Raw genomic sequence first — 20,448 nt, 5'->3', positions numbered from 1 at the left:
GTAACATAGATAGCCAGTAGGAATTTGCTGTATGGTACAGGGAGCTCAAACTGGTGCTCTGTGATAACCTAGAGGGTTGGGATGTGGTGGCAGGTGGGAAGGAGGTTCAGAAGGAAGGGGGCATTTTTATTTGCCCTACAGATTTTAAGTTTATTAGTTTGAGGCCAATTTTGTATGTTAAAATCATTTATCATTTTGAAGTTTTAAAAATACTACTTTGTCAATTATAGATTTTCTCTTTTCTGGTAAGGCTACTTCAGATATAAAAGGTATCAAACTGCACAAAAATACTTTGGAGCTGTTGCTTCATAGACAGTGTGTCCTTTTAAAGGATCACATTTTGACTTAGCTGATAAAATGTTGAATTTTTAAAAATTATCAAAAATTAGGTATTAAGAATCTATCTCAAAACGTGAATCATGTGAAATAACTATTCAGTTTGATGAGTATGTTATAGTTTACATAACCATTTTCCTATTAGCCTTTTGCTATATTTATTTTTTCATTTTTATATATAATGCTGAGATTCATAATCTTTTTTGAAAGCCTATTCATTCTGATTATGTAATTAAGAAGTACTGAGTCAAAGACTTTTGATATATATCTCCAAATTACTGATCTATACTCTGAGAATAGTGAGCACACATATGACTTTACTTTTGTTAAGTATTCCTTTTTATTTTTGTTAATTTGGTTAAATTTTTATTTCCTGTTAGTGATATAAAAATGTTAATGAATCTACAGCCATTAGGTTTTCTACTTTGAGGAACTGACTGTTCATGTTCTTAACTAAATTATCTATTAGAACTGTAATATTTTTCTTACTTTTAATGAATTACTTATTAAGGATATTAGCAATTTATCTTGTGATACTTTTTCCAGTTTATTTGCCTTTTAATTTTGTGTTTTTAATATACAGAAGTTTTAGGAAGTTTATTTAGTCATGGACTGATGCTAAAGCTGAAACTCCAATACTTTGGCCACCTCATGCGATGAGCTGACTCACTGGAAAAGACTCTGATGCTGGGAAGGATTAGGGGCGGGAGGAGAAGGGGACGACAGAGAATGAGATGGCTGGATGGCATCACCGACTCGATGGACAAGAGTTTGAGTGAACTCCGGGAGTTGGTGATGGACAGGGAGGCCTGGTGTGCTGTGATTCATGGGGTCGCAAAGAGTTGGACATGACTGAGCGACTGAACTGAACTGATCCATACTTTTATAAAAATGATGTTACATTGTTTTTAAGTGAAGTTCTTCCCACTAATAAGTGTTTGCTTTTGTTATCTTCTCCTCTTCCTTTGTTCCCTCCTTCTCCTCCTCCTCGTTCTTTGTAACTTTTAACTCCCCTGTTCATCTAGAGTGAAGTGAGAATCAGACTTTGGTGCCCTCCTTATCGTTCCCACCCTTACAAGTAGTTGTCTTTCCTTGCCCTCCCAGCAACTTAAGATGTTACCTTTGTCATACATTAATTTCTTATCTACGTACTCTTCTTGGACTATATTTTCCATCAATCAATCGCTAGACTACACTTGTTTTAATTCCTGATTTTAATGTTCACCAAGAAACCTTATCTTTCACTTTAGACAGATTTCTCAGCTAATCTTACCTATTTTTCCTTCCCTGTGAACTTTACAGTCATTATCAAGTTTCAAAAAAGGAAAAGAAATCCCTATGGAAATTTTTATTGCAATTACCTAAAACACATAAATTAAAGAATCATTATTTTTAATACTTCAGTCTCCTTATTTAGATTTTGAAGGGATTTGTAATTTCCTTCACCGTAGCTCTCACAGTTTTCATAAAGTTTTTCCTTTGGTATTATGTTTCTTAATTACCTTTTTTTCTTCAGAGTTTTTGAACTAGTTATTGCTGATATATAAGAAAAAGACTGTTAATTTTAAAAATATTTGTGTTGTATGTAGCTATTATTGAATTTGAGAGTTTTAACTTGGTTTCTTGACTTTCCCAGGTCTAGTATCATTATCAAAAGAAAATTTTAATTTAGATTGACACCACTTTAAATGTTCATTATTAAGTTAGGATAAAAATAATTATACATTCAAAAATAACTTCACATTTTATTGCAGCCATTTCTCCCTTTGTCTGATAGTGGAGTTATATATGATTCTGATGAAAGCATTCATAGTGATGAAGAAGAAGATGATGCTTTTTTTTCAGATATACAGATACAGGAGCACCAAGATCCTAACTCCTATAGGTAAATGAGGCTTTCTTCTTTTTCCTTCTGCCTTTTCTTTTGTAAAAATTCCTGATATTACTGGTTTTAAGCAACATTACTATTATATCATGAATTTATACAAGAATTGACTTATATTTTCAGGTTAGGAATTCTTTACTTTTGAGGTAAATTGCTAGATAGTAGAGTATTTCACATCTTGTTTCAAACTGGCACAAACATTTTTAGTGAGGAAAAAAATACATAATTTATTGATATGCTGTTAGATTCCATGTGGCTATGTAATAAAACCCTTTCCATTGTTGCATATCTTTTATTTTCAGAGACTGCAAAAGTACTATTTTTTTTTTAATAGTAAATGGTTAGGAAAAAACAGCTTGTTTTCTGGGTGGGAGATTGGGCCAAAAAATTGACACAGTACTATGTTCTCATGATTTTATATTTCAATTAAGGAGAATTTTTTTTATCCTGTTTGAACAGCTGGGCTCTTCTACATTTGACAATGGTTAAGCTTGCACTTTACAACATCAGGAATTTCTTTCCCATTGCTGGGTTGGAATTTTCTGGTAAGTTTGGAATTTGAAAATTAATGCTAATAATTACCAAGTTTCTTGTTACAAGATCCATATAAAAGAACTGAAAAAAAAAAAAAACTGCATTGGAGATGTTATGAGGTGTCTTGTTTATCTTAGGTTCCAGTGTGTGGTTTTTAGTTCACATGGCAAGAATTACTGACTACCTGGAAGGTTGGAAGTAAAAGCAGGAAAACAGCCTGTAGAAGTGGAACATTTTCTCAGCTCATGTTAGAAAGCTGGTCTTTTGTTCAAAGCATTAATAGTCCAAATGATGTTAGATTAACATTTTCAGATTTATTTCTATTTTCAGACGTTTCGGCTTTAACAATTTGGATTTTGTAAATAGGTGGGGATGGTCAACATCTTTAATCAAAGTGAAATATATCCTATTACATTTTAGAGTTGCCTGTAACATCACCATTAGGTATTGCTGTGATTAAAAACTTGGAGAATTGGGAGCAGATCTTACAAGAGAAAATGGATCATTTTGAAGGTCCTCCCCCCAACTACATCAACACATATCCAACTGACCTTTCAGTTGGAGCTGGACCAGCTAGTCTTCGAAATAAAGCGATGCTAGAACCTGAAAATACTCCATTCAAGTAAGAATTCTCTTATAATGCTAATAAGAGTAGCTCAGCTTAACCTTTCTGGAAGACAGTGTGGCACAATATTATGCCAGTAGCCTTTTAACCATGCATGACTTTGAAGTTGCAGTCCTGTTTCTAGCAGTATATGCCAAAGAAAATATCTGAATTCTGGATAGAAAATTATTTTTCCCCTATTACATATACTTCAGTAGACAATTTTATAATCAGGAAGAAACCTTTATTTTTGTCATCATTTTAAGAAGTCTTAAATGCTTTGGGATAACAGTCTATATATGCAAATAAGATGCTGCTGACCTTTTGTCTGTAATTTAATGCTAAACACAGTGAGGTTTTTTAATTGATGTTTTGATCTTCTATCTGTTTATCTGTGTGCTGTGTGATTAAGTCACTTCAGTCATGTCCGACTCTTTACTAGGCCATGGACTATAGCCCACCAGGCTCCTTTGTCCGTGGGATTCTGCAGGCAAGAATACTGGAATGGCTTGCCATCCCTTCCTTCAGGGATCAAACCTCTTGTTTCTTGTCTTTTGGCAGATGGGTTACCACTAGTGCTCCCTGGGAAGCCTCTTTTAATAAGTAGCATCCTGTTTTTGAGGCAGCTGGCCATGATGTAGAGTATAGCTTTTAAACTTGAAAGATCAAGGCTTTTTAGTTTGTTAGGCTGTTAAAAATTAAATGTGGGACTTTATATTCATTGGTGATACGCTATAACCAGCAGACCCAACCTAAAGGATAATTTTAAAAGAAAATAAAGAGATTCATTTGACTCTCAGCTCAGCTTGTCCATTTGGAGAATCAGTAATTAGAGAATTAATTGCCAGATGAAGGAACGATTTATAGAACTGAAAATTCAAAGTGAAACATTAAATTTTGTTGAGCTTAATGCTATATTTTCTTTGCAATAATGGAGGTTTTAAAAAATTATCTGCAAATAATGAAACATTTTCTATATACTAAAATAGTGTGGTACATTGTTTTTTTTGTTTTTTTTTAACTAGATCCCGGGATTCTTCTGCACTTCCAGTCAAACGACTTTGGCATTTCCTTGTTAAACAGGAAGTACTTCAAGAGACATTCATGAGATATATTTTCACTAAGAAAAGAAAGCAGAGTGAGGTATTTTGGGAAAAGAAATTCTCTCATAATTTTCATTTGGTTTTCTTTAACATTTCTAATGAATCTAGTGCTTGATTTATTTGAAATTTACTTTTGGTTTGAACTCATTATCTTTCATGTATCATAGGTAACATTTTACCAAACTTTAGAGAATTTTTTTAAGATAAAAACTTACAATTTTTATTTCATAACAATGAAACAACATAGGTCCTTGGATAAATCCTGTATAATCAAATGAAAGTTGATATATCCTTTATAATATTTGCCATTGGGATTTTACATGTAACAAACATTGTGAGGGATGGCTTAGGGAATTTAATATATAAATGAGTATACTCTATGTTCAGTTCAGTCGCTCAGTCGTGTCCGACTCTCCGCGACCCCATGAATCACAGCACGCCAGGCCTCCCTGTCCATCCCCAACTCCCGGAGTTCACTCAAACTCATGTCCACAGAGTCGGTGATGCCATCCAGCCATCTCACTCTCGGTCGTCCCCTTCTCCTCCCGCCCCCAACCTTTCCCAGCATCAGAGTCTTTTCCAGTATCATTTAACTGAAAATGCAGCATAACCCTTTATTTACTTAGCATTTAGAAATGAACAGGATAAACTGTAGAGGCAACAAATTCAAGATAATTTTTTGAGGGAGATTCAACTACAGAAATACCAAATGTGAGATGAAGGAGATTACTTTTAAAAAGTGAGGCAGAGATTCTACATTGCGTAGTGATTTTTAAGCTAAATATAAGTTAGTAATGTAATGCCATACAGGGTTCAAGAAGAATCATGAATTTGAGAGAGTGGCACTTTCGACCTTAAAATGATCTCATTATAAAATGAGGGGTATGCAGATGGTTTATATAAGCATTTCAGTCCATTTGGCTATTTAATGAGGTAATGAGCAGTTTGAAGAGTGTTCAGAGTGTAAGATGTGATTAAAGATTTGGCAAACAAAAACAGTGAGAAAAGAAAAATGAATTATATTTCACACCAAGAGGGACAGTCTATGTGGTTCAGTTTCCCAAGGTAGAAAATATAACTGCCTCTCAGATGTTCCCCATGCCTACGGCAGCAGAACCAGACTCATTCTTTTCACTAATCATTCACTCACTTGGATGGCCATTGTGGTCAGTTTTGGTCAACAGTCATTTATTTTTTATGTGGATTTAAAAATTATGTACTTAAGTGAGGAACTGGAGGAATGAAGTATAGGGATTCTTTTGTATCTTACAAGCTTTTTTTGATAACAAAAGACCCCAATGGTATGAAAATTATTGATGTAGGGTTTTGTTGCGGGAACCCCAGAGCTAAATTCGTTTCCTCTCATTTAATCTGTTGTTTACTGCATTTTCTATAGTGATACTGAGTCCAAATCCCATAAAATAAGATATAGAAAGTCTAAGAAATAGATGTAAGATAAAAGATATTGCTCAGTTAGAGCTGTTATTCACAGAAAGCCAGTTCAAGGCAGTTGATTGAAGGATCAATTTTCTGAGTGTTAGTTCTTCAAATTATTGACTGATTTCTTGAAAGTATGCTTTAGTTGTTCATAAGGTTTCTGGCAGTTTTGTTTTGTTGAATCATCAGAGCCTCAGAGTGCTGTGGGAAGCCAGGGTCAAGGTTGATTGGACCCTCAGTACTTGTCTTGCTATTCAGGTCTGTTGTCTTCTTTCTGGTTTCCCTCATTCTCAACACAAGTCTCCCCGATTCTGCCCCTTACCCCCTCTTGTCTATGTCCCTCCATCTCTGTGCTCTTGGAATCAGCAGCCCAAGCTGTGTGTATTTTTCTGTTTTTCTCCCAGAAGAGGGTCTCCAGGTACAGGGACGTGGGACAGACATAAATTGAATGTTTCTTAAAATGCTGTTTATGTAACTGTTGGTTGGTTCCAGCATGGGAAGTACGTGCCTGGGGGTTTGCCTGGAAGAATTTTTATCATGTACCCTTTTGTACCTTTGAATTTAAATTGTTGAAAGAAATCAATATCTTGTTTGTGCTTTGTGTTCAGTTGCTCAGTTGTGTCTGACTCTGACTCCATGGACTATAGCCCACCAGATTCCCCTGTCCATGGAATTTCCCAGGCAAGAATACTGGAGTGGGTTGCCATTTCTTCCTTCAGGGGATCTTCCCAACTCTGGATCGAACCCCCATCTCGTGTGTCTATTGCATTGCCAAGTGGTTCTTTATCACTGTGCCACCTGGGAAGCCCAGTGTCTTGTTCAATACTGTCCAGTAGAACTTTCTGTGATGGTGGAAATTTGTATCTGTTCTGTACAGGATAGTAGTCATCAGCCACATGTGGTTATTGAGCAGTTGAAATATGGCTAGTGTGATTGAGGAACTGAATTTTTAATTTTGTTTAAACAGTCACATGTGGTTAGTGGCTACTGTGTTGACTAGCACAGATCTGCTGGAAAAATGGTTTTCATTTATGAAAAAACATTATAAAAACAGTGTTAAGGCTGTTAGGACAAAATAAAATTGGCCATTTAGTTCAGAAATATGCAAAATTTATTAAAACTACCCATATAATAAGAGTGGTTTATCTTTTTAGATTATTAAATAGGATATTGGTGGTCTATATGTTTGGTAAATCTAGGGAATTAATTACCAAAATTGGCAAAATAATCCTAAGAATGCTAAAATGTTGGCTAATTTTTTTTTAAATCACTTAATAAAAATAAAATTCTGAGAAATGCTGAAATTTTAGAATCACTATGAGATATGTTTACTCACTGAGTGTGTTAGAGACTACTCTACAGAACAAGTCTTTGTGAAATCAGTAAATGTGGGAAGCTTAGCCCCTGATTAAAGGTAGATAGGGTCTTCAGCCGGAGAAGGCAATGGCAAGCCACTCCGGTACTATTGCCTAGAAAATCCCATGGATGGAGGAGCCTGGTAGGCTGCAGTCCATGGGGTCGCTAAGGGTCGGACACGACTGAGCAACTTCACTTTCACACATTGGAGAAGGAAATGGCGACCCACTCCAGTGTTCTTGCCTGGAGAATCCCAGGGACAGGGGAGCCTGGTGGGCTTCTGTCTATGGGGTCACACAGAGTCGGACACGACTGAAGTGACTTAGCAGCAGCAGGGTCTTCAGCAGTTGGCTTCTGCTGAGTCACCCTCTGCACACATGTCCCATTCCTTCAGCATCAGCTGCAGCAGCCCTCGGGCAGTCACAGAAGGTGTGGGGTTTTGGGCCTGTTGGCTGAAAGAGAAATAGGCATTCCAGGAAGTTTTGGTATTAGGATGAAACCTTCAGAGGTTTCCACAGCAGAGCAGAAATACCACTGATTGTAGGTATCCCTAATGGCCCCGTTATCAACCAGGAGCAAAGTTATTTGTGTGATTTCTTTCCCAAGCTTCATCTCATCAAACATGTTCTTTAAGGAGAAAAATCCTAAGATTATGTGTAGTAAATGGTTGTTGTGAATTTTAATCCTTGAATCTCTCTTCATGGATATATTCCTTCTGAGTAAGAATGAAATAATTATCAGTACTTTTAATCTGTGTTTAGAAAAAAAAAGTTTTCATTTTTTACTTGAAATAAACCCCTATAAGGATAGGAATCTATAATAGTAGAGAATGCATCTGCTTGTATAAATAGGTTTTATTTTTCAAAATTTTGGGGTTTTTTTGAGTTTACAGTTAGAACTTCCAAGTTATATAACAGTATAACTTCCAGTTATACTGACATACAAATAATGAATTTAATGAATTTTTATTTTGAAATTGCTTTTAAATGCATAATACATAAATTTTGCCTTTTTGTGTTGTGTTTTATTTGATGATATCACATTTTATTCAGTTTAATTCTTAATGTTGTGCTTACAAATTCATTTTTACCATCTTTAAGTGATGGAGTGTCCATTTCAATTTGAAGATTTCTTTTTTTTTTTTATAATTCCGTTTCATGTGTGTGTTTTGCATTTGTGACGATGTGGTGTTGTTTAAGTCTATAGAAGAACATGTGGAGCAGGTCAAACAAAACTGCGTAGCAGAAGATTACCACATCAAGGTAGTGTTCCATGCTCTCAAATTTAGCTCATTCTTTAAAGTTCAAGGAGCTAACCCCTCATCTCTGATACTAACCATGATCTTCCCAGCTGGCTAACTAGTCGGAGTGCTCACTGCTCCCACACACCTCAGTGGCACAGGGTAGGAGATGCTCCACTGTGTCAGGCTTGAGCTGTCTTGCAGTTGGTTCTTTTCCTTGTTGCTTCCTGTCCCATCTTCACTTCTGTCCCTTTTCAAAATCTATTCTAAAGCATGATTGTTTTGTTTCCTCCGTCTTGATTCTGCCTCTTGTTTCCTTCCTGTCACCTTTGACGCTAAGCAGAACACTTTCCTCTCATCCATCTTCTTCATTCCTTTCTAACTGTTCTTCTCTCCAACTTCTTACTCCTATCTCATCACCCTTATTTAAAAATGCTTCATTTCTTACATGACTCCATTGTCTTTCTGTGTCTTTTTCTCTCATATTCTTGCTGCTGTATCTTTGTGCACTTTGGGAAGAGACAAGAGACACATTTTCTGTTATAAACACTAATGAAAATTATGTTAGCTAATCTTTTGTGACAGTTACTCAGTATCCTGTAATCAAAATGGAAATTTTGTAATTGGGGTGATTACAGGGCATCAGAGAATCAAAGCTAATTCCACATTTAATTATCAACACATTAAAATTACTGGTACCTTCTTTCTTGCTGCTGCTACATTTTCTTCTTGTCCTTTTTAAGTTTTGTGGGATATATGTATATCTTTATAGAGCTGTGCTGTCACGACTAAAACTGCTGGCGTGTGTCTTGTAGGTTGAAGCAGATCTGGGCTATCCAGGCGGAAAGGCAAAAATCATTCATAAAGAGTCGGATATGATCATGGCATTTTCCATTAATAAGGTAAATGCTTCAGTCATTATGAAGAATGTAGTACTTTGATTTAGTGAAATTGCTTAGTTATTGACTCTGCCTTTGCTTTATAGGCAAACTGTAATGAAATTGTTTTGGCTTCAACACACGATGTACAAGAACTCGATATTACTTCTCTACTGGCCTGTCAGTCATACATATGGATTGGAGAAGAATATGACAGAGAATCCAAAAGGTCTGCTTACCTTATGTAGTCAATTTATTTTATTTATTTATTTTTAACACCAAAACATTTTGCATGGGGTATAGTAGTCAATTTTAAATGCAGCTTTCTTCAAAGAGTCTATTAAATGGTTATGCTTGTGATTTGAATTGTCTTGAAAACTACGTGTCTCTCTCTCCCCCTTCATTTGGGAAGGAGACAAACATAATTGGTTTAGCTGCCAATAAAAGGCTCTCCTTTACTTCAGTGTGCAGATTACTCCTACTTCTTCCATTAGACCCTGAGCTATTCCTAGGGTTTGAGTCAGAATAATCCTCAAAGCCTAATGCTAATTACTGACATTTAACTCCAAAGATATGTCAGAAATTTACACAATGGTAAATAAATTTAGCTGATTTGGATAATTACTGTAAAAAGCAGAATACACAAATATATTAAGTAGACTGAGTCATATTTACTAATTTTCAGTGTTTCTTCTCGCTTATATCCTTATAAGCATACCTTTCTTTTTTTTTTTTAAGATAAAAATGTAGACAGCCTTACTTTGCAGTAAAACTCTGGACACTGCACCAAGAGTTCAGGAACACTTTCCTGTTTTGGGGTGTCTCCTCCACGTCTGCCCTCCCTCTTCATTTCTCCAGACTCTTGGAAATTTTATGTACTGGGAATGCTGCCAGGATAGCCTCTTCCACTGTTCTGGTTCCCGCTTGTTAGTATAGAATATAACTAAGTTGCAGTCATACTTCAGGGTAGATGGAACTGTGTTATATAACAATTAAAAATTAACATTTTAATGTGATAACTAATACCTCACTCTAGGAAAACTTTTAACTAAGATTTCTTTAAAATGTATGAATTTTATAAATGGGTATCATACTTGAAGAGAACATACAGTCTTTTTCTATACAGGATAAAAAGCCAATCTGTGTTAAATACTTCAAAACAAACATTTGCTCTAATTTGTACAACAAAATTCCCCCAAACATTTAACTTACATTTTGCCTAAATGCAAAAAGTTAACTAGTACTAAAATTGGCGATGATTAGGAATCTAAGTTTTCCTCATGGATACTTATTCATTCTATTTTTTTAAAATAAAAATTGTCCTTTGGGTAGATAAAAAGGTCTGTAATTGGAATTTGTGTTGAAAAATGGAACTTTCACAGTAACACACGAATATTTTCCACAGTTCAGATGATATTGATTATCGAGGTTCCACTACAACTCTTTATCAACCCACTGCAACATCCTATTCAGCAAGTCAGGTGCATCCATCTTCATCTCTGCCATGGCTGGGCAGTGGACAGACTAGCACTGGAGCTAGTGTGGTATGTCATTTACTATTAGGTATGGTTGCTGGATATGGACTCGCTCAAAAATAGGTTTAAATCACTTTGACATAGGAATGGTGGGCTGAAGATCTGAGGCCCTGACCAGTAGTTAGTACACCATAAGGACAATAGCTAACGTGCTATGAGCTTGTGTCAGGTGCATGCTTTTTTTTTCTCATGACAACCTACGTGATTTTCATTTTATAAATGAGCAAACTGAGAAGCACATGGCAGTAAACAGAGATGGAAAGGAATTTGTGTCTACTCTGTGTTTGAAAAGTGTACCAATAACATTATTGTTAATCATGGTAGTTAAGGGGTCCCATTCTCATGTTCTGCTCTGAAGAATCTGGAGATAGTTCTGATTGTCCTCAGGGACGGGCACTTGGAGGAGAGTTCCCTTTATCCCTAGATGAAGCTGCTCGGTGTCCTCACAGTCCACACAGACCAGGGCCAAGCCATCAAGTGACTGTGCTTCCCCAGCCTGTTCAGACAAGTGTCATGTATTTAGGGGGTCAGAAAATCCACAATAGGGTTTATTTTAGTAATAATCCAGTGTGAGAGAATAAATGTTATTAGAATTAGATGTGGCCTGAAGCATATCCTTCCTTATCTCTTCTGTGATGCCACAATATAAATTCATTTTCATCATCTTTTAAAGCTTATGAAAAGAAATCTCCATAATGTTAAAAGAATGACGTCACACCCAGTCCATCAGTACTGTAAGTGTTTTATTCATTATCAAAGAACTGTGAGTGGCCTCTATCATTTTGAAGCTGGCTTAACTTTTTGCTTTTCCTCATGTGTCTCAGATCTTACAGGGGCTCAGGATGGCAGTGTACGAATGTTTGAGTGGACACGACCTCAGCAGCTTGTCTGTTTCCGCCAAGCTGGCAATGCAAGAGTCACCAGATTATATTTTAATTCACAGGGCAACAAGGTTAGTTCTAGGGGGTTACTACTAAATTCATCTGAAAATAATTGTGGATATTTATGAATAAGTGGCTAGTAAAGCTACATCTAAAAACAAGTTCAGTCACTATAGATTTAAACTTAGCAGGCAGTTTGGAATGGAAACAGTGAGAGATTTTATTTTTGGGGGGCTCCAAAATCACTTCAGATGGTGGCGGCAGTCATGAAAGTAAAAGACACTTGCTCCTTGGAAGAAAAGCTGTGACCAGCCTACACAGCGTATTAAAAAGCAGAGACATCACTTTGCTGACAAAGGTCTGTCTAGTCAAAGCTGTGGTTTTTCCAGTAGTCATATGTAGATGTGAGAGTTGGACTATAAAGAAAGCTGAGTGCAGAAGAATTGATTCTTTTGAACTGTGGTGTTGGAGAAGACACTTGAGTGTCTCTTGGATTGCAAAGAGATCCAACTAGTCCATCCTAAAGGAGATCAGTCTTGGGTGTTCATTGGAAGGACTGATGCTGAAGCTGAAACTCCAGTACTTTGGCCACCTGATGCAAAGAAATGACTCATTTGAAAAGGCCCTGATGCTGGGAAAGATTGAAGGTAGGAGGAGAAGGGGACGACAGAGGATGAGATGGTTGGATGGCATCACTGACTTGATAGATATGAGCTTAAGCAAGGTTTGGAAGTTGGTAATGGACAGGGAAGCCTGGCGTGCTTCAGTTCATAGAGTCGCAAAGAGTTGGATACAAGAGAGCAATTGAACTGAACTGAGGCAGTTTGGTGTCTGTTTATATAGCCCTTTGGCTCTCAATAAGAGCATAAATCCACAGAATTTTGTGTGGATCAATTAATCATCCACTTACAGATACACTAAGTGTTCTGTGATTATAAAGAATTCTGTTTTTGTGTTGATGGTGCCCCTGTGTGAAGTCAGGCACCTGAGAGAAACCAGTTTTTTTTTTCCCCCTAAATTATATTACAGAAATTTGGAGTAAAGCAGTGAACTAGGCGTGGAAAAGCCTTTAAAAGGTGGCTGGATATTTGCAGTACTTGGGGTTTCTTGAGACCAACCTGGGTAGCATATTAAAAAGCAGAGACATTACTTTGCCAACAAAGGTCCATCTAGTCAAGGCTATGGTTTTTCCAGTGGTCATGTATGGATGTGAAAGTTGGACTGTGAAGAAAGTTGAGCGCCAAAGAATTGATGCTTTTGAACTGTGGTGTTGGAGAACTCTTGAGAGTCCCTTGGACTGCGGGGAGATCCAACCAGTCCATCCTAAAGGAGATCAGTCCTGGGTGTTCGTTGGAAGGACTGATGCTAAAGCTGAAACTGCAATACTTTGGCTACCTCATGCGACGAGTTGACTCACTGGAAAAGACTCTGATGCTGGGAAAGGTTGGGGGCGGGAGGAGAAGGGGACGACAGAGAATGAGATGGCTGGATGGCATCACCAACTCTGTGGACATGAGTTTGGGTAGACTCCAGGAGTTGGTGATGGAGAGGGAGGCCTGGTGTGCTGCGATTCATGGGGTCGCAAAGAGTCAGACACGACTGACCGACTGAACTGACTGAGAACTACAGCAGCAGGAACATCCGTACAGGCAGGATGTTGATAAAGTGACACTGAGTGACTCTCCTTTTGATAAGTGATTTTACCTTTGACATGGCTACTCAGAAGCTGTGTTTAATATTCACACTATTCTTACAGTGTGGTGTTGCGGATGGAGAGGGTTTTCTGAGTATCTGGCAAGTAAACCAAACTGCATCAAATCCTAAACCTTACATGGTAAGTATCATTCAATACTCCCGGGGTACATGCAGAGGCTGCCTTGTTTGTGAAGTGTTTGTTTCAGACAGCAATTACCACTGGTAGATCTGTTGGGAAAGGGACCGCTCTGCCAGGAACCGCAGCCCAGCACCCATCATTGCCCTCATTCTAGATCAGAATAACCAAAGACTTTGGTTTTTACAGCTTGAAGGATGACCATTGTATTTGAAAATTTTTAGGGGCCTTCCCTGTGTGTAGTACTATTTAAGATACATTTTTATTATACTTTTATCCATTTTGAAATCTCTAACTTCTTAATGATAGAATTTTATAGTGATTCATTTTAGGTACTGTAATAAGAACCAGACAGGTTCCATGCATGCCAATTTGCTCCAGAATATCACTACTAGATTTTAAAATAACCAATCCCCATAGGTGACTTCATCCATTAATCCAAATCCTGTTTCAGTCATTTGATGATGCAGATGAGCATGTCTGGAGATGTTTCTCTTAAATTAATACATTATAGACTGTGTCATAAAGTCTTTATAGAAGTGGAAGTGACCTTCAGTCTACCCTCTGGCCTTTGTCATTTCTGTAATATACCAAAATAATTCCAAACAGAAAAACGTCTATTTTATTTTAAATACCCTGCTCCCCCTCCTGACTCCTCACCTCCGAGTTTCTGCTCTTCCATACCTGATCCAGAAAGGAGAGTCATGTCTGTCTCAGTAAGTGATTTGCTACAGCTCTGGAACATCCTCAAACCTGTGGATTATTTTGCAGGACCACTTTTGACTTTGTTTTTTATTATTGCTCTTTACCTGGAGTGAAGGCAGGGCCCACAGAGGTGATAAGGAAGGTAGATAACTATATTAATGGTACAGTTTGACTTGAGTCCTTCAGGTCTAAGACTAGATGGGCATGTAGGAGTTGTTCCTCTTTGGATGGTGGCTGTTTGTTATGATTTAGTATTATTAAAGCTTATTAAATGTATTTGAGATAAGCACTAAAATTGCCTGGACCCTTAATATAATTAAATTGCTTGCTTAAATTTATGTACTTGTTTTATCCCTTTGTTACATAATCTAAAAAAAGTCACCTTTAATTCCATGTTTTTATCAACTTCTTTAAGTTTGGTATTAGCCAAATAATGTGCAGATGACAGCAAATCCTATCATTTATTCTCTATTCTAGAATTTAGAAACTGTCTACAGTTTGTGCATGTAGTAAATGATTAGCAGAGCTGTGTGTGTGTGTAATGTACCACATTTTACTGGGTTCTGAGATAACAGCAGCTGCACTTCTGCACTTCCCACAGAGCTGGCAGTGCCACAGTAAAGCCACAAGTGACTTTGCATTTGTTACCTCTTCAAGCCTAGTTGCCACATCTGGACACTCCAATGACAATAGGTAGGTTGACAAAGATGCAAACCAGAAATAAGCCTGTTTTAGGCAGAAAGGCACTCTTGCTAGAAAGTATGGATTTCTATACTTAGGTTTTTTCACCTCAGAAATACAAAAACTTTGTTACAAATTCTTTTGAGCAGTTTTCCTTATCAGAAAGAGGCCAAAATTACTCCCAATGTAATCTACTAATAAGTATGTGGAATTTTTTTTTAACCGCTGTTAAATGCTGGCAGATTTTTGAGACTCTGTAGCATTCTCAACATTTTCTTTGCCTTCAATTGTTTTCATTGGCAGCATGTGCCCATGAATGATACCTCTCATTTCCCTGTGGTGTTGATGCCCAGGGATAGAGAAACGTCTCTTCTACTCAGGAAATAATGTCTCATTTTCCCTGGAGTAATAATGAAGAAAGAGGGCCAGGAGATAGATGGGGATGAGTCAGGTGGGACCATGTGAGACACAGAACCCTGTAGTTTGAAAAGGATAGACTCTTGGAAGAGATATATCCTCAGTCCTAACCTCTACCCTCGTCCTAGTTGAGAATCACTGCTTTATAAATATAAGTGAACCAAAAAACCATAAGACTCAATAAGTAAAAATATTTGATGTAAAGACATAGTTTATCCCAGTGATGACTTTGAAAAACTTGGCTATGATGTATTTTTATTAGAAATGTATGCCTCTGGGACACATTGATAACACCTGGAAACAGCCTCATTCATGGTGAGTCAACTCTTCGATTTTCATTATGCTATGAAAGAGTGCTTTCCCGGTTTTAACTAGTAAATTCAGTGTGTATAGTTTGTTCACGGGTTAAAAATGGAGAAATATATAGAATGAGTAAAATTCTAAAAGTTAACTAGAATGCTGACTGGCTTGCTGAGGTAAATATGTATGGTCACAGACATCCAGCTAGGCTAGAATAATCCTTGTGTTGTATTCCCTTCAGAAAATATGGTATGGGGCGTGGTGCTCGTGGTAAGGAACCCACCTGCCAGTGCAGCAGTCACAGGAGACCAGAGTTCGATCCCTGGGTTGGGAAGATCCCCTGAAGGTGGTCATGGCAATCCACTGCAGTGTTCTTGCCTATAGAATCCCATGGACAGAGGAGCCTGGTGGGCTCCAGTCCATATGGTTGCAGAGTCAAGGCTGTTGAAGGAGTTAGTGGCAAAGTATTTATTGAGCTCAACATAAATGAGATCATATTTTAAAGAATTAAACCTAACCATGAAATAAAAGTTAACCTTGTGATGAGTTAGAAGTATTCCTTTTGTGACAATGTTTCCAATTGCCATCCTAAAGACCAGTCTTCCTCACAATGCCACCGAAAATGCTCGAAGCTCTAGTAAGTTTTGAGTTAAACAAAGCTGGGTGGACTTAGAAAAAACAAAAAAGATTTTACAGTGAAGATGTATTATTTGAGAGATGTAATTTTTAATTTTGATTGAAAAATTCTCCTTTTGGTGAATAATTATTAACATCTTTTAAATTAATTTAAGGCTTTAATCATATTAGAATGCAGAGGGTCCCAGGAAGGATAGCTTCTTAATTTGTAGCTGGCAGTTTTCACACTAGTGTAGTTTTAATTACTTCTCTAAGAAGAACTTTTTTTTTTTTTTGAAGTATAGTTGATTTACAGTGTTAATTTCTGCTTTATAGCAAAGAGATTCAGTTGCACATACATTCTTTTCCATTAGGTTTATCACAGGACATTAAATATGGTTCCCTGTGCTCTAGACAATTTTTGATGAGGCTTTATGTATGGACAGGGACTGTGAAAGGGTAAATGCTTGTCATTGGGGTATTAGAGACATCGAGTATCACTGAGAACCTTGTTCTCTGCATTTTGGCTTCTGCATTCTTAGGAGACAGTATAGCTTAGTTAGGGCTTAAACTTCCTGTGTATATGTGTGTTTTCATACTGAGGTTATGAATAAGTTTCTTTTCTGTCAGTGCTTGCAGTCTTTTTACTTTATGATTATAGAAATTTAGAAGGGAAACTGACAGTAATTTCTGTATTACTGAAATGTGTATTTAAAAATTACCAGCAGTGTCAAAGTAGATATGGTTTGGGAAAGGCTCTTGATGTTTCTCTTCAGGTTTCACATGCCATGATCATGGTGCCACGGTGCTTCAGTATGCACCAAAACAGCAACTTCTCATATCTGGAGGCAGGAAAGGATACATCTGTATTTTTGACATCAGGCAGAGACAGCTAATGCACACATTCCAGGCGCATGACTCTGCTATTAAGGCACTGGCCCTCGACCCCTGTGAGGAATATTTTACTACAGGTTCAGCAGAAGGTAACATCAAGGTGAGTCGGTATGAGAGATGTGCACATGTGCTATTATGTTTATCTTCTGTCAAGGCTGATTGGGAAGGGAAACCAAAGCAAAAAACTCACCACCCTCTTCATGCGAACACTGTCTCTTGCTTCCTTCCTTCCTTCTGTGTGGTTCTTGTTAGGACCTAGGAAACCAGATGAACTGAGTATACTCTCAGGTCATTAAAAAGCTTTAAAGAACTCTGTGTGTTTAATTAATGCATGGAGTTTCTGGGGACCTGCTCCCCTCCCCCCACCTCTGTCTTCAGTCTCTGACTCTATTTTGTACAGTTGAAGTTTCCAGATAAGTGAGGCGGTACTGTTCTTTTATACTACCCCAGGGCCAAAGCTTAGTATGTTAGGAATGTATTTAATTGAACTGGAGATGGGGTTATATATGGTTAATTTGAAACAAGAGGGTGTGAATAAAAGGAATTTGAAAGAAGGTACAAGGAACTGTAAGGATAGTAAATGAGCCCTGTGAGTGGTGTTATTTCTAATTAAATAAACTGTTGGTAAAGAGGTAGTTGAGGGGAAGGTTGGGCTTTAAAGAGGTCATTTGGGCTGGGAGAACACAAGTGAAGGCTGTGTTTTTGAAAGTTTCTCATCTCTTTCTTAAAAGACTCACACTTTTTGTTTTCACGTTTTCCTCTAAACTAGGTTTGGAGATTGACAGGCCATGGCCTAATTCATTCATTTAAAAATGAACACGCTAAACAGTCCATATTCAGGAACCTGGGGGCTGGAGTCATGCAGATCGACATCACCCAGGGCAACCGGATCTTCTCCTGTGGGGCAGACGGGACATTGAAAACCAGGGTTTTGCCCAGTGCTTTTAACATCCCTCATAGAATTCTTGACATTCTGTAGGCTTAAAGGTTGGGGCATTATTTTTACAAACATTTCAGTTAAAAACACCCTGCAGAAATTATTAGGCATTTCTGCTTTCCAAGCAGTTGTTTACCCATTGAAAACAATACAGAGAATCTCTGTGTAGAATCTGATCCAAGGTGAGTGTTAGGCCGAGTTGTGCCTATGTGGGCTGGTAGAATAACTGTGCATGTAACCTTTTATCATGCTGACAATATTTAAATAAAACAAAACCTAGTATTGTATGAAGGGTAGCTATTCTTTACAGCATTTAGCAAACCTGACTCAGAAAACAATCAAGGTTAGAAGTTAACCTGTAACTAAGTTATAATAATGAGAAGGACTTTTACACCAAATCTAGGAAGAAACTGTTGCTGTTTCAGGTTTTTCTTCCTATTCTTACCACCGATTGTAGCATGCCTGCAGTCTCCTTCGTTGAATGAAGAACAGTCCTAAGGAGTTAGAAGCTCCAGGTCACCAGAAACACTCTAAGCTTTGGACCCATGTGCAGTGACTAGTTCTCTGCTGTGAGAGGTTGTTCCCATTCTTTCCTGCTGAATATTCTTCCTGTTAGTGTTTATACTGAGCTAGTACTGTAATTTGCAAATGAGTGCAAATTTAAATGCAATGTTTTCCTCACAATTTGCACATTCACATTTTTTGGACTGCTGGTTTTTCTATTTAAATATTTGCCTTCATGTTAGGAATGTAATAGGTGGACATGACATATTTGTAGTTAACCAAAACATACCAAGTTAATACTTCCTTTTTTTAGTCCAGTTTAGTACTTTTTCTTTTCACTATTCAAGGTTAAACACCCACATTTGAAGACTATGTTGAAACTACACCAGTAGAACATTTCATATCATAATTAAAATGAATGTTAGGCTTTTTGTGGCCAATTAATAGTTGATGAGATTGGTGATATTATTTATTATCACAGCCTATTGTATAAACTATGCAGAGTTAAATATTATTTGCTTGAAAAATATTAGCCAATATTGTCCTATTTTGGTGTACTTCTTGGTTATAACCAAAAATATGTTCTTGAAATATTGAAACCAGTGTCTGTGTGTTTAAATGTTTACCAGCAAATTGTCTCATCATGTTAATGAGAATGTTTAATGCCTGTGCAGTAAATAGTAAAATATAATGGCATCAAAGCACCTTTCTCTGAAGGCAGTGTGGTATCTAAGCTGTGAAATACATATGTAAAAGAAAAATAAATGTTATTTGTTAGAGTTTTATCTCAGTTTGGTGTGGCACTCTTTAATAATATTTATAACATTTGAGATCATTTTAACTTTAATAAAACTTTGGTTAACTATTGGAAAATTCTTAAGATATTAGGCAGTTCATTCATTTACAAATATTTATGAGTACCTTCTATATGAGAAGCCATTTTAGGAAACGGGATATAGAGCTGACCAGACAGAAGGCATGCAGTGTTGGGATTTAGTAGGGTAAGAACTAACATTACTTTATCTTCTTGTTGATTGAAGTTAGAGTGCATTTTGGTGTCCACACTGGTGAAGGAGCTAAGCTGGGCATGGTGCTCATGTGGACTGCTGAAGGAAAGAGGAGGGAGAATGCCTAAATACATAGAAACACAAATGTAACAAAAATTGTAAGCATACACATACACTTACCGGGGTTTTCCCGAGTGGCTAAGCAGGTAAAGAATCTGCCTGCAACGCAGGAGACAAGTGTGTGACCGTGGGTCAGGAAGATCCCCTGGAGGTGGAAATGCAACCCACTCCAGTATTCTTGCCTGGAAAATCCTAGGGACAAAGGAGTTTGGTGGGCAGCAATTCATGGGGTCACAAAAGAGTCGGACATGACTGAGCATGCATGCACATACACTTACCACAGTTCTGCATACAGTAACTTCTATATGTTGCATTCTCTCCATCACTGTATGTATTATACTAAAATAGTACCTGGTGATTTGGTCAACGATTTGATGGATGTGAGTTTGAGTGAACTCCGGGAGTTGGTGATGGACAGGGAGGCCTGGCGTGCTGTGGTTCATGGGATCGCAAGGAGTCAGACACAACTGAATGACTGAACTGAACTAAACTGATTTGGTCAATCTGTAAGATAATAGAATTTTTCAAAATTGTAGATGATTTACAATACTGTGTTAGGTGTGCAGCAAAGTGATTCAGTTATATATATTTTTCCAGTTCTTTTCCATTATATTGAATGCAGTTCTCTGTGCTATACAGTAAATCCTT

At 37.3% G+C, this 20,448-nt stretch overlaps 1 protein-coding gene across 1 annotated transcript in view; it reads left to right on the top strand.

Moving 5' to 3' along the window:
- Positions 1 to 19,452, top strand: part of DMXL2 (Dmx like 2) — a 163,820-nt gene extending 144,368 nt beyond the window's left edge. Inside the window, exons 30-44 of the mRNA XM_055436246.2 lie at positions 2,091 to 2,221; positions 2,681 to 2,766; positions 3,176 to 3,377; positions 4,385 to 4,502; positions 8,455 to 8,517; positions 9,311 to 9,397; positions 9,481 to 9,602; positions 10,779 to 10,917; positions 11,582 to 11,642; positions 11,733 to 11,860; positions 13,546 to 13,623; positions 14,927 to 15,018; positions 15,686 to 15,738; positions 17,115 to 17,332; positions 18,002 to 19,452. Of these exons, the coding sequence (XP_055292221.2) occupies positions 2,091 to 2,221; positions 2,681 to 2,766; positions 3,176 to 3,377; positions 4,385 to 4,502; positions 8,455 to 8,517; positions 9,311 to 9,397; positions 9,481 to 9,602; positions 10,779 to 10,917; positions 11,582 to 11,642; positions 11,733 to 11,860; positions 13,546 to 13,623; positions 14,927 to 15,018; positions 15,686 to 15,738; positions 17,115 to 17,332; positions 18,002 to 18,211 (1,788 nt within the window). The 3' untranslated portion in view covers positions 18,212 to 19,452. The remainder of the gene's footprint in view (positions 1 to 2,090; positions 2,222 to 2,680; positions 2,767 to 3,175; positions 3,378 to 4,384; positions 4,503 to 8,454; positions 8,518 to 9,310; positions 9,398 to 9,480; positions 9,603 to 10,778; positions 10,918 to 11,581; positions 11,643 to 11,732; positions 11,861 to 13,545; positions 13,624 to 14,926; positions 15,019 to 15,685; positions 15,739 to 17,114; positions 17,333 to 18,001) is intronic.
- Positions 19,453 to 20,448: the final 996 nt, after the last annotated feature.

This window comes from Moschus berezovskii, chromosome 9 (genome assembly GCF_049115385.1).
Source record: "Moschus berezovskii isolate FMDL1 chromosome 9, NW_MosBer_1.0, whole genome shotgun sequence".
In the NCBI taxonomy this organism is placed as follows: domain Eukaryota; kingdom Metazoa; phylum Chordata; class Mammalia; order Artiodactyla; family Moschidae; genus Moschus; species Moschus berezovskii.
The sequence above is the reverse complement of the archived record's forward strand: the minus strand, read 5'-3'. Positions and strand labels throughout refer to the sequence as shown.